Source organism: Phymastichus coffea, unplaced genomic scaffold (genome assembly GCF_024137745.1).
Source record: "Phymastichus coffea isolate CEN01 unplaced genomic scaffold, Cenicafe_Pcof_1.1 PCOF00028, whole genome shotgun sequence".
Classification (NCBI taxonomy): Eukaryota; Metazoa; Arthropoda; class Insecta; order Hymenoptera; family Eulophidae; genus Phymastichus; species Phymastichus coffea.
In genome coordinates this window covers 1,037,247-1,051,628 of record NW_026706839.1, presented here as the reverse complement: position 1 = coordinate 1,051,628, position 14,382 = coordinate 1,037,247, and the positions used below count along the sequence as shown (strand labels likewise).

Below are 14,382 nucleotides of genomic sequence, written 5' to 3'. Positions count from 1 at the left end.
AATTGCGCGCATGCTCGCGCGATCCTACACGCATCTGGATATATAGAAGCTCGTCAACTTTTACGCCCGGAGATCGGCTTTTATTAGCGCCGGTGTGCTTCGCGCGAAATGATATCTCTGTTTTCGCAGAAACCTTCCGCTCGTCGAACGCGTCTCTGCCGCGTCGAACAGTTTTGACGTATTGCGGTAATAACCTGGACACACTGTGTGCCACATTCGCGTTTTTTTTTTTTTTTTTTTTTTCGAATCCGTACGTTTATGCGTGACTTCGAGCGTTCCCATGCCTCGCGCCTGTCGGGCACGTAAGTTTTTTTTTTTTAGCATTCTCTCGGAAACATAATATGGCTTTTTAATTGCGAGGCTTCACGGGCGCGCAAGACGAAAATCATTCTACGCCGCGAGCGAGGATATCTATAATGTGCTCGCTCTTGCGCGTGGCTTTTGCTTCCACTGTCCGGAGAAGAAAAAAATCGTCGGGAACCATATTGAAAATATTTGGGAAATATTTTCACCGCGGAGCTCGAGTTCGATTCGAAGAGGCGACGGAAACCGATTGGTCACGTCGCGGCCGGCGTGTTTGCACATATAGACCGGCCATTCGTACGGGGGTCCCCTTTTGTTCCTTCGGCTCTGCAGATGGACCGAAAAGGAAGCCAGCCCGTCCGACGCGCCCTCGGGCAAGACGCTGCGAGCATAAAAAGAAGAGGAGTCGCTTCTCTCTCTCTTTTTTTCCTTTTCTTTATTGTGCTGCAGAGATTAGTCGGGGCGATCGGAGCTTATTTTATTGCCCACCCCGCTATAAAAGTATTCTATTTGGACTTTTTTCGGGGAGTCGAGCAGACCACATACGCGCGACTTTGTGCTCCTCGCCAAGAGCCGAAACTCCGCTCAAATGCGGTCTAAATGCGAGCGTTTAATTTCATTAGCTGGACTCGACGCGACGAAGCTCTCGAGCACTCCCGTGAGCGTCCCGCGACCTTTGCCACGATGCGACGTGCGATTTTCCGAGTTTCACGGGTTAGTCGCCACAACGCGATACGACGAAGAATGGGGCTAACGATAACGCGGGCCACGAGCACGCCTGGTACGTACGCTCTCTCTGAGCCGACGCCGGGAAAATCCGATTGAACGCCGAAACGAGAAAGGGTTAAGACCGGATTAGCCTGTATTGTACGTCGTTAATGCCGCTCGCTCTTCTCAGTCGCAAGAGCGCAGAGCTCAATATTAGGATCACGCTTTCCACGACGATCCTCCAGCTTCCCTCGTGATTTACGATCCCCGTGGCAGTCCCGATTAAGCTATTCGCTTTGCCGAGATTCGACGCCAACGCACGCGATAAGCGGCGAGCGCCCGTGAAACTCGCCAGGTGCGCGCGCGCGTCGTCGTCGTCGTCGTCGTCGTCCATTTCCTAATTTGCGCATAAACGACACGAGGTCGGAAAAAAACGAGCGCGCACTCACCTGTCCCCGATGAGTCAGAAAACACGTCCGTGTGCATAGCGCGTGCTTCGGATTTTATTTATTTTCTTTTTTTTTCGGCTCACCTTCCCTTCCGAAACTTTTGCGTGGTCGATGGGGGTACACACGAGCGCGTCAGTCACTTTGCTCGCTCCTCTCGTATGCCGACAAAACAGAAAAGAAAAACCAACAGGAGGATCGCTACCATCTTGAGCCTTGCGCTGCTTCGGGAATTCCTCGTCTAACCTTTTGTGAAATTCCTTATGTCCGTGCTGGAAACATGTTAAATCGTATTAAGAGAGAAGTAAAAGACCACGGCTGCCGGAGGTAAAAGGGTTTTTACGCGTTTTCTCTTTTCCCGAAGGTGTTACATATTTTCGAGTGTATAAGAGCCTCCTATTTACCCGACTAACTCGGTAGCGGACGCGTGCCTCGCAAATTATTTACGAAAACGAGCGGGTGCACCAACATAAAAGTTATCCGGGACAACGCGGCGACGCGTCCAGGCGCGAGGCAGCGATTGCGTCTCGGTAATCGAACGCGAATGCTGCGGGTGCAACGCGTCGGTCGGGCAGCGCAGACTAAACGGGCGTCAATTGACGGCAATCACTGTGAATTGCGGATGACGAATGGCCGTCGATGCCGCGTATATACGCGCGCTCGCGCGGGGCGGAGGGGAGCGGGGACTTTTGCTTCGATCGCGCGAAGACGAATGCTCGGCGGTGGATGCGTCGAGGGCGCGTCGATCTGCGAACAGTTAAAGCCGACGGCACTCCAGGGACTCGTTGCGCGTGTGGCTCTTATACACGCAGCCGCCCTGTGCGCGATATCCATCGGCGCCCGCGCGACTAATTGCGCGCCACGCCGACGCGATTGGCGTCGCGATGCGCTGCCCTCCCGCTGCAATCCTATCGCCATCGCGCGACCACGTCAGCCTCCGTGGAGGGCGATCTCTCGGTGTCGCCTTGGCTCGGAGAACAACGAGCCAAGTAATCCGGACGACCGCGAAAGCTGGGAAGAAGACAGCGTTAAAAACTTTCCTCCGCTCGCTTTATTTTTCTCGTACTAAATCCTCGCGCCATAAGAGCAAGTTCGAGTTTTCTCGTGGCTCGCTATTCTCGAGGGGGAAGCGCGACCATCCGTCGGCTAGCAAACTTCAAAATTACTTTTTTTCTCTCCTTCTTACAAATCTGATTTGGGAAAAAAAAGCGACGACCGCAACGGCAGTTGTTAACTTTCCATTCGTAGCACTGTTCTCGAGCACATGATTTTATAAAACAAATTTCCTTCTACTTTTTTGTCGTGGCTTCGCACGGCAAACCACCGTATTACTCAGCGGTAAGTATACTTCTGTGTCTTTCGTTTGGTGTTCTTAAATCTGTTTTTTTTATTTTACGAGAAAGTGCAACGTTTTCAACGACCAAGATTAAGATTTTTTTGTGAAAGGAAAAAGAAAAATTAGGCTAATTGTGGTGCGAACGGAGTAAATGGACCTCCGCTTTCCGAGTTCGCTCGCCAAGCGATAGACGGTGCGCACGCGCGCGGGCAGGTATAATATTCTCTCGCAAACACACATTAACGAACGGGGCAAACATCTAATTGCTCAAATATTTGGGACGATAGGATCTTTCGTGCGGGCAGGAAACACATTAGGCCGCGCGCGCACGAGAGAGAGAGAGAGAAATCCATTTAACATATTGCAAGAGCGCAGTCGTAAAGCATTATCTTTTTCCTTTTTTGTTGTTAATCGAGCTTACAATGTTAAGGAAGCTTCAAAGTAGTGCCGTCGCAACGGCACTATAGAAATGGAAAGAGAGAGAGAGAAAAAGAACAAACAAAAGACGGAGAAACCAGCGATCGTCTGATCTCGAAAATCGTTATCGCTCGGAGCAAGCGCGCAACGCTATCGTTCGCGAGCGAGTCTCGCCGCGCGACGAGACGCTCGCTCCGCGATGAAGAAACAAGAGGTCGGATAAAGGCAAGGAGGCGAGCGCCTGCGGCGATGGCTATCTTTGCTCGGTGCGAGTCGCGGCTGCCTCGGCGCCGATAGAGCTTACGTGTAGTCTCGACTGGGCATCATTTGGGTAAGAATGCGCGCGTCGGCCGACGGAGCTCTCGCGGTCGCACGGCAGCCGTTCTCCCTCCCAGCGCGACGAGATCGAGGAGAAAGAATGAGAGAGAGAGAGAGAGAGAGAGAGAGAGAGAGAGAGAGAGAGAGAGAGAGAGAGAGACTCTTGTGCAGCGCCGCTGTGCAACACGATGGCTGCTCGCCCCGAGAAAAGCCCGCGGATGCTTTCCCATTCGCTGACTGCGGCCTGGCGCGGCTCACTCGCATTAAGTCCCAGCCTTGGCGGCCTTTATTCCCCTCCCCCCCGTCGCGAGCGCGATGCCAGCCAGCAAGAGGAGAGAGAGAGAGAGAGAAAGAGAAAAAAACAAGGACGCGCTCGCGGAGTTTCCTATTCCCTCCTCGGAACATCGGCCATTATCTGCATTTTATGGTTATACGGCTGCAGCGGGCTTCTCTCTCTCTCTCTCTCTCCCTCTGTATAAAGTCCGCTCGTTCCGAATACGTATTACAATTTCGTGATGCTCTTCGTTTTCTTTAGCTCTCCGCGGCGGCGGTGGTGGTGGTGCGAGAGCAGCCTGCGCGCCTTTTTTTTTTCTTTTCTTTTGTAACTGGCGCGCGCATGAGAAAGAGTTTCTCCCGTAATGGCTGCCGACGCGCAACGCCGAGGGCAGAGTTTCCCCTCGATTTCTAGCGCGCTCGCTATTTGTCTCGCTCGCCTACGCGCGGCTCTTTGCTCCGTTCGCGCGAGATCTCGCACCAGCTCGCTCTTCTTTATTTATTGTTTTATCCGTCGTTATTGTCCTGCTTTTTTTCTTTTCTAACCGCGCGAGGCATCGATGAGCGCGCAAGCTCGCAAGCGCAAGCGTCACGAGACTTGATCGGTCGGTGAACGTAAGCGGTACCTCGCATGTAGCACGCGATTTCCCTTTGAAATTTAATCGGATGAAATATTATTTAATTCACTTGAAATTTAATCGGATGAATTATTTATTGGCTATTTGCGCGAGAGGCGATGAAGCCTCTTTCACGCAACATTTTCTTTACTCGCGGCCTTCGGATTTTCTCGTCTATTTTGAGAATTATCAAATGACGAAACTGTCTCGCTTGACGCATTTTCGCGCGTTTTCGAGACTTTCAAAGCTTTTATGCTATTAATGAAACTTTTGACGAGATTCACCATGATTCCCGAACGAAATTGGGATGCGAATAATTTCTAATTTAAAAATACTCAAGCTATATTTTAATTATATACTTTATGTATTTATATATTACTAAATTACATATTAGTAGTTACTAATATGCTTGTAAAATTATATACTACTACATACTACACTTTATATGACCAAAAAATAAAAAAAATAGCTGTACTGTAATTGTCTGCAGCTTTGCTTACGTAAAGAACACTCAGTATGAGCATAATTTTTAAGCATTAAATATCAACGCTCGTATCTTTTTGGTAAACTTATCCCCGATTCCGCGCTCAAATATTGTTAATTGCATAATAACAAAAAGAAAATTAACTATACATGGCAATGCTCTGTAATTTTTAAGAATCAACTTCACGAAGATAGTTTCAAGTATGATATGTTAAGTTTCCGAAGATCTAATTTGTTTGTGACTATATTATACCAAAAAAATATACAATAATAAAATCGATTATAACCGTACAGTTAATGATATTATTTTTATGAGACGTTTCCACGCAGCTCGTACAGAGCTAGTTTAATCACTGTTTCTCTGCAACTGTTTTCATGTTAAAGATAATGATATTCCAAAATTATGAAAAGGAGAATAAAACACGGGAATAACGAAGTTTTCTTTATCGATTATATTCTTGTAATAAAGATGTCAGTCTGAATCTTATTTAATCTTGAAGTACTCGAGATCAACATTAGTTTGCAGTTTTATAAATTTTGTAACGTCGAATCATACAGTCTACAACACGATTATTTCTAACTTTTAGAAGAATTTCCAGAGGCAATTAGCTTCAATATTGATAAAACGGTACAAACGAAATCATTTTAGGCTAATCTTCATTGAGATTTTTTAATTTAAAGTATTATGAAATGAAGCTAATTCCAAATACATCAAGATGAAAGGATCCCATGTCTTTGTCTAATTAATATGCTTTTTATAATACGATGATCGAAATAATTTCTATGAATTAGGAAGTAATAAAAATTAATAAAATAACTTGGTTGGAATTTAAATTGTTCACGAAGATTCCGTGGATTTGCCTGTATGTTGGATATTCTGTGCGAGAAAGAGCGTAACATTTGAATATAATAAATAATATTCCAAGATTTTGAAGAAAAGTATTTTTGGTTTAATGACAAGCGACGCGAGTTGGTGCTTTTCGAAATCTTTTAATATTTTGAAGAGATTCTGAAAACATAAAACGCGGTAAGACCTTTTGAATGATTCACGGTCATATTTTTAATCAAGATAGACTGTTTCGAGCAGATTCGCGTGCGAGATGTCTGACTGATAATGGTCTCTAAACCTTTAGGTCATTACTAGATTGAAATAGGAAAAAGTCAAATACATTCTTTTAATTGTAATTTCACTAATGCTTCATTTTCCTCTCGATTACCAAGTGAATATTTTTTAGATATTTTACTCAAACGGTTAGCAGTGTTTGATGAAAATTAAACATCTATGACGAACTAAATGTTTAGATATCAAATGAAAAACCGGATTTTAAAAGCTATGTTTATGTTATGGGAAGTGCTATAAAATCTGCGATAAAAAAGAGAGTTAAAAGTATTTTTTCGTATAGAGTAACAATGATTTATTCAAAAATCTACTTCTAAGATATCACGTGGAAGCTAATTTTGGTTTATCTGTAATAAAAGTGTTTATAAAATACGACCGTTATCGCGACACACAACGACTAGTTTAAATTTAGAAAAAAATGTATAGTTTAGCAGTAATTTGGCACCGTACATCCAAATAATCTGTGAGAAGAAGCTGAGATCTCAGTTGGAGCAATATAACATGCGGCTGAATTATTTTGGAGTAAAGTGCTGTGAAAATAACGTGAATACCGGTTCGAATATACCGAATGTTGGCGATGTTGAAAAATGAAAGCTGCCTACTGTGGCTGACGAGCGAAGCAGTAGCGCTCGAGGTATACGCGTGGATCCACTGCAGACGTCACTCGGAGACGTCCTTACTCAGCAAGAAAAAAAAAAGGAAAAAAAGAGCAAACAGTGTGGGCTGATGATGAGGACATTTATCTTGGAGGACTGTCTTGACATTTTGCGGACATGTTTTCGGGAGTCAGAAGACGCGGGGGCCCCGACGTAAGGTCTCGATCCGTCGGGCGACTCGTGGGCGACGGCGGCGTCGCGCGGATCCCGCTGCGAGGAGCAAAGCGCGCCCGCGAGCAGGCCCCCACAGCCTCGCGCGGAGTTTCCAGCTGCGCGAAGCCAATTGTTTGACCAACAGCGACGAGTCATTTGAAAGTCAAACGCCGGTCCGTCGAGGCGCAGCCGACTTTTGCACGCGCCCGTCGCTGCCCGCGCGAAAGAGATGGCTTTATTGCCGCGCTGCGGGCGCAAACTCGCCGCGTAGTCGCCGAATAATTGCTCCTTTGTCGTGGACTTTCGCTTGGAGTGCTGGCTGCTTCTGCTTCTGCTCGCCGCCTCTCGTCACGCTTGCTCGCCGTTCGGCCTGTCGCTTGGTCAGCTTTTCCCATAGTTCTCCGCATCCCGTTCGCTGTGAACTGTCGGCGGCGTCGTCTCCCGAGGCGTCGCCACGGCGGACCGAACTGCTACGTTGCCGCGGAACGCGCAAAAGTCAGGCCCGCGTTTCCAAACGGCAGCCGAGTTTTCGCGAGCTTTACGGAGTCTCGCTTTTCGCGGCGTTCGCAAAATTTCCACGGCGAGTCCCTGACCTTTCGTCGAGCAACGCTGCGGTGGACAATGTTTGGTGTGAATCGAAATTCCGCGAGATAACCGCGCATAAGCTTAAATATACGCGCAAACCGATTTTATATTATATGCTATAAAACGTTTTCGAGCCAACATTGCAGACAATATGCTGTAAATTGCCGTCAGCACGTGTTCTGTCAAGCGAGCTTTTAGCAAAGATCGTTGATAAATCATTCGCTGGCGTTGAAATTGACAGTACAGTGAAGACCGATTGTAGTCCGAAGGAACAGATAACGTCGAGGGCCAATATCATCGGGACGCGAAACTAAATCCGTCCGGGGCAAAAGATGGAAAAAGGCGAGCAACGGGCGCGAGCAACGAGCCGGCTGACGAATGGCACCTCGCGGGACGCGGACAGACGTATGATATGCAGCCCTGGAGATATATCCAAAGCTCTGCACTTGCCGGGATGTCTATTTAAGAGAGAAAAAGCGGCGAGCCGGGGGCGAGTCGACGAAATGGAAGTGCGCGCGCGCGCCGTGTAATGGGGTGGCAACGAGTCCCGGGCGTGCAATTTTCTCTGCCCCCTTTCGTCTTCGCTCCTCTCCTTCTCACTCCCCCGTGCGCGCGTTTATATTATACGTGACGAGAGCACTCGATCCGCGCCGAGTTAATTAACGGACTCGTGGCTCGTGGCTCGTGGCTCGTGGCTCGTGGCTCGTGGCTCTGTCGTCGAACCCGAACCAGAAAGCTTTCCGCGACGCGCCGACGAGGAATATTCCATCGCTGCGCGGATTTGTTGGAATGATGATAAAAACCAGCCCGAGAGCGCGGAGAAATGTCAAAATCAACGCGAATCTCCGGCGAAGCCTCGAGCCGAGCGCGCGCGAGATAAGCGCGCGCGCCACGAGACTCGGGCCTCCTCGCGGGCCTTCCTTCACTCCCGATCTCGTCGCCTCGCCTCCGACGGCGCCAGTCGCGCCACGTTTCGGTCCTGCGGCACGCTCGGCCACTGCCGCCGCGAGCCCGACGAGCTCTTGTCTGCGTTTTCGCTGCTTGGTCGCCCGATGAAAACGGTTAATATGCTCGCGGCCAAATTCCTACGGCTCGTCGGCATTCCTCTATTCGAATCTCGCGAAGCCGATCGATGGCTTTGCGAGGGGCCTACCCAACCCGGTCGCGAAAGCAGCGATTGCAAGAAACGATGACGCCCGACGACGCACAGTGCAATTGTCAGTTGAAAGCGCTGTTATCTTATTCCTAATAAAGCCGAGGGTTTTCATTAGTGACGATGCGATTCTCCGTTTTTTGCTGATGCAAAGCAAGGCACGGCAAACGTGCACAGGGTGAGATTACTTTCGAAAATCGAGGTGTCTAAATCAGTGCCGAACGTTCTCCGTAAAACCTCCGTAAAACTCTCGTTTTTTAAGATGTCAGTTCTTTATCAAAAGCCTTTGCGGACTCTTGGCCACCCTGGACGAGTTTCAGCGACAGTCAGGTACGTAAAAACAAAGGAAATGATGAGCTTTGTTTACATTTTCCAACATTTTCTTTATTGTAAAAACATTAAATCTGAATAGGCACAAAAAGTATTCATCGCGTTTTTTTTCAAATTTTCCACGTGGCGCGTGGAACAATATTACAGGGCTTACATTGGTTTACATTGGCTATTACATAGATTTATCGAATGTTGTTGATTTTTCCGAAATTTGCTACTTATCGCATAAACATGGTGAAACAAGAAAAAAGGCACCAAAGTGACTTCGCGGCTACGCACCGTGCTTAACAATATCACAGGCGTCACAAATTCATGCGCCTCGCAGGTCTGCTTTCATCCTGCATGATGTATATTGCTTCAGAAAAGTCTTAAACATGTTGTAAAAAACGTAAATTCAGAAAAAAGGCACATAAAGTATCGATTATCCTTTTTTTTTCCTCTTCTGCGCGGTCACGTGGCACGTTAACAATTACGCCCATTTAACGTTCAATATTAGCGGAATTCGCTTCTATTGTATAAGCTTAAAGAGGCTATAAAGTAAAATTTGAAAATTTTTATTCTATAGTATTGTTTATTTGTATTGTATTATATTGCTCAAGTTCTCTATCGTACAAGTATTCAATAAAAAAGGGCAATAGATTATGAGATTACACGGAATATAAGAATTTAAAAAAGAGAATAGGGCATCGCATGAAACACTTGAAATGAAGAAAAGGGGGAAGGCGGGGCGTGAAAAAAAAGTACGAGTGTAATATTTGTTTTCGTGCAGGCCGCCAAGGCGAGACGCGCGAGAAACACGGCAGCCCATTTTCGTCATTAGTTTGTTTGAAGGCGCCGTCGCTAACGACGCCCGCGCGTGGGCGTGAGAAATGTGCACCTGCGAGATACCGTTGCGACTCGCTCATTGCGAAAATCTACAAGAGAGAGAGAGAAAAAAGAATCTAAAGACCAATAAAGATCGATCGGTATTTGGATTTTGACATTTGGGCAACGATAAGCGATCTCGGTGATTTACGACGAGCCGGGGAGAACTAGCCGCGAACCAAATACGTTCCTGTACATCGCCGATAGAATTGACGATTCGACCAAGTGTGTACATTTTGTCAAATCTGGGCTATCCATCTCTATGTATTATCAACTAAAGATACAGCTATCTTACATGTGTATCTTTAATTGATAATATATAGTCAGTAGGCCACAGATTTGACACCATGTACGCACTTTGTCGTCATACAGTGCGACGCGGCCGATGGCCATCGAAGCGATCAAAAGAATTTGTCGCTTGTGTCCAATCGATAAAATGACAACTTGCGCGTCGCGTATTGCTTGATAATGAAGACCAACATTGAAAACGACTACTTTCCATGCTTAATCAACGACCGTCGCTGCGGCATTGTCTCGGAAGTTAAATTAGAAGATAAATAAACGATCTTTTTTGCAATTAAAAACAATCTTTATTCATTTCTTTATTTCTAAAACATTTTCTTTTTGCCTTTTTCTGCTTCAAAGTTTTTTGTCACTTTCGAACGCGAATGCGTCGTTACTTAAAATCTACAATTCAACGGTATCTATCGTGAATACTATAAATAAAACGAGGAAAACGATTTGAACCCACGAAATAACAAAACGAAAACGAACATATTTTTTCTTTGTTGAATATTTGTTTTTATTTTGTCTTTTTTACAATGAAAAATTCATTTTCACACGCGAATAATGAAACGAACCTAACATTCGAAATATTCTACCGCATGCATTTGTGAGGAGCGATGACAACGAGAGCGACTTAATAAGATGACCAACGAGCCGTTGATATATATATACAGATATGTACAGATGTATACAAATACAGGCGCAGTACATGTATACGAAGCTAAGAGAATAATATTTACAATAGAATCGACCGTTGGAATCTTAAAAAAGAGCGGCAAGTCTACGAAAACTCCCGCGTCTATCGCTGCCGATGCCGAACTCCGGACTTTAAACCTCGTCCGGCGTCCGACGTCCGACGTCTTGGGCGGCCTGCTGCGTAAACGAGCATCGGATGCCGGGCGACAAGTCCCGACGCCCGACGCCCGATGCTCGGCGCAGAGCACGCCCGACCGACTCACATACAACACATCGACACAACTTGAGTAACAACATTAAACTAAGCAACCAAAACGCAGTATAAGCAAGAAGATTTATTGTACCGACGCGCGTAACGCTGGAGATCTACAGGTTGATGTGCGGATGGTGCGGGACCGCCGCCACTGCCGCGCTGATGAACGGATGGTGCAGGTGGTGCGCCATGAATTCGGCCGATGACGGCGCCGCTGGCATTAGATTATTCATCAAGCTATTCATGTTATTAATACTCAGATTGGACATGCCACCAATGGGAGGGACAGTGGGGGTGGAAGGGCCCGGGACCATTCCATTGTGTCCATCCTGTAGGCCCTGGACACAATCCAAGTTACGTTGGTCCATCTCCACGCGTTTCTTGTTCTGTTTGCGGTCCTTGGCGCGCCGGTTTTGAAACCAGATCTTAACCTGTAAACACGAACGAAGTGGTCCGTCATCCCTTTGATCGTGGAACTCGCCGATATTTCGAGCCAACGCAACAAAGGGACGACTGTCGAATATACTTACTTGACGCTCGGACAGCTTGAGGACGTGAGCTAGCTCAGATTTGCGCCGGATGGTGATGTATCTACTCGAATAAAATTCCTTCTCTAGCTCGATTCTCTGCTTTTCGGTATAGACAACCCTGTATTTCTCCTTAGTGCGGGTCTTGCCTGCGACACAAAAATTACTCAAAGTCAACTCTTGCTCGGCAAACGTAAGTCTAGGTACGCGATATCCTATTTTTATCTCGCGGCAGGCGAACGAAAAAGAAAAAAAAAACACGAGTACGCGTCTTTCGGTAGAACGTCGAGTCTAATTGAGACACGATCTTTGTCTAACAGTTAAACTCTTATCAGGCTTGTCTATCTGTTACGTATCTCCGCGCGACGGCGATAAGGAAGAAGGGCGCGCGCGCGCCGGCGTCCTCGACACACACACACACACACACAAATGCACGCGCGCGCGCACCCACACACACACCGGAAGAGTGCCAAGGGATGAGAAAATACACGAGCACATGCAGGTGAGAACCGCGGAGGAAGATTCTACGAAGACCTTCGGGTTATCATCGAGCGCGGATTAGCGAGTCGCGCTTTGATGTAGGCCGCCGCGCACACGGCCTTATCTAATCGCGGCGCTGCGCCGCGAGAGAGATGTTGCGCGATGCCTCCTTGCCTTTCTTTATTTCGACTGTATAAAGCCTGCTCGACTCGTTATTTTTGTTATTCTCGGTGATTCAGCGCCGCGAGTTCCAACTTTGCGCGAGAGCAGACTGGATTTTTGCCGCTCGCGACAAACAAGCCGCTGAAAAGCGTTATCAGCCCGATGACGATGACGCCAACGAAAATAGAAGAAAAAATGCTCGAGAGCTTACCCGCGGCACGCAGGATTCGACGCCGATTAACTCTCGCTCGCTTGTTTCGTGTCGCGGGGCGTCTTCGCCGCTGCGATTTCGCAACGCCGGCCGCGTCATTCATCGTGGAAAAACGAATGCGAAAAAACGCGATCCGAGCTACGCGCGGGAACGCAGGCTAATTGCCGTCGGCCGGTGATCAGCGGCGGGCCGACGTGCGACGAGAGCTTGCGAGGGCGCGAGACCGACGAAAGTCGCGAAAAAAAAGCTGCGGCATACCAGGGTTGGGCTGATAGCTGTTCCTGCGCATCCATCCAAATTGGTAGCGGACGTGCGGCACCGATGGACCAGCGGCCATCTGGTCGACGACGATGTTCTGCGACGCGACGCTGAGATTGTTGGCGGCCGACACTGCCGGCGGCGTGCCGGCGTTACTGTGGTCGCTGATGCTGGCATGGGGGCTATGCGTGCCGCTGCTGGCAGCGGCGTGATTGCTACATACGTCTTCGTTGGACCAGTCGACTGCTGGCAATTGTTGCGCGACGTTACTCGCGGCGGCCACGAGCATCTGATGATGGTGTTGCTGCTGCTGCTGCTGCTGTTGCACGTTGTTGTTCGTCGAGAAGTGCATCTGCTGATGCTGGTACACGTTATTCGTGGCGATCTGCATCTGCTGATGGCCGTTATTCGCAACCTGCATGTAGTGATTCTGCTGCATGTTGGCAAGGTGCATCTGCTGCTGGTGATAGACGGCCTGTTGGTGTCGGCGATACTGTATGTAGTGGGCGGTCTGCCAGAAGGCTTGCACGGGCGCACCGGCTGCCTCGGCGCTGTGCTGGTGATGATGGTGCTGCTGCTGCGCCGGCAACTGTTGATGCTGGGCCAGCTCGGAATGTTGCGACGGCGACTGCTGCTGCTGCTGTTGCTGCTGCTGCTGATGTTGCGGCGACGGGTACTGGTATTGATGCGGCACGTACCACGAGGTGCACTGCTGTTGAGTGTGAGTGCTCTCCATCACGTGAGTGGGACTGTGACGCGACGTGGACGGCAGCGAAGCGGGCGAGCCCGGTGAGACGTTCTGCGGCTGGCGTCCGCAAAATCCGGGGTTGTAGTAAACCATGTTGCTCACGTCGGTCATCTTCTTGGACACTGGCAGTCCGGCCGATGGTCAAACGCGCACACGCACTTGCACAGAAACTAAGGCACTGACGGCTACCGTGAGACAGGTCAAGACGCCGACTGGTCCGACGACTAGTCGAAGGTCAACCGGGCTTGGACTCGCTCTCAAAACGGACGATGCTGCGTTAATGCGCCACGGTAGGCCGCCGAGCGGCTTTTATTCTCCGTGGCTCCGCCCACCGAGACCCAGCCCCACCGCGCGCCGCGACCGACCAATCGCCGCGCGGCCAATGGCGCCGCCGCGCTTTCTCTCGGCCACCCTCCCTGCCCGCCGCGCGGCGCGCGCGCCTCCGCCCGACCGCGACGTCGTGCGCGCGCGATTAGCCCGAGATCGATCGCGACTTCGACCGTCGTCCACGCACGCGGTGCGCGCCTCGGCTGCCGATCGCGTCGGTCGACCGACCGATTCGCTTTTACCCCTCCGTAAACGCGAGCCTGCTCCGCCGATTGCGCACGCCGAGCCCTGCGTGCCGAAGGAATCGTCGCGCCCTCGTTCGATCCTGTCCTCGACAACGAGTTATACGCGTGCGCGATAACAATGGTACCGCGGATCTCGCGCGCGCGCACCCGTTCGAGATGACGGCAGGCCCACGTTTATTCCAAGATAATCACGCGCGATGTTTGTATACACGCGGGCTGCGCCGGTCGACTCGAACAAACGGTGCCCATAATCATATGCTCGGCAAGCCATTCGACAGAGGTCGTCGTTTTCAAACGTTTCGCGCTACGATCTTTTTTATTCATAATTATCGTCGTCAAAGTATACAAGTATTCTCTGGATTTTGTATGACGTTTCATCGATTTTATGATCTCATCATGGTATTTTGTACTGGTGGCTAAACATTCGC

General features: G+C 49.0%; 1 protein-coding gene across 1 annotated transcript; it reads right to left on the bottom strand.

Moving 5' to 3' along the window:
• Positions 1–9,826: 9,826 nt before the first annotated feature.
• Positions 9,827–13,652, bottom strand: LOC131675734 (homeobox protein CDX-1). The gene is made up of 3 exons (XM_058954845.1): positions 12,635–13,652; positions 11,527–11,672; positions 9,827–11,427 (listed from the first exon to the last, which is right to left on the bottom strand). The coding sequence occupies exons 1-3, from the start codon at positions 13,491–13,493 to the stop codon at positions 11,110–11,112; spliced, it is 1,323 nt and encodes a 440-aa protein (XP_058810828.1). The 5' UTR covers positions 13,494–13,652; the 3' UTR covers positions 9,827–11,109.
• Between the last annotated feature and the right edge of the window lie 730 nt (positions 13,653–14,382).

Coding starts and splice junctions, on each gene's coding strand:
- LOC131675734 (XM_058954845.1), bottom strand. CDS start 13,493: ATGACCGACGTGAGCAACATGGTTTACTACAACCCCGGATTTTGCGGA. Junction 11,673..12,634: donor CAGCTATCAGCCCAACCCTG/GTATGCCGCAGC, acceptor TTTGTGTCGCAG/GCAAGACCCGCACTAAGGAG. Junction 11,428..11,526: donor TCAAGCTGTCCGAGCGTCAA/GTAAGTATATTC, acceptor TCGTGTTTACAG/GTTAAGATCTGGTTTCAAAA.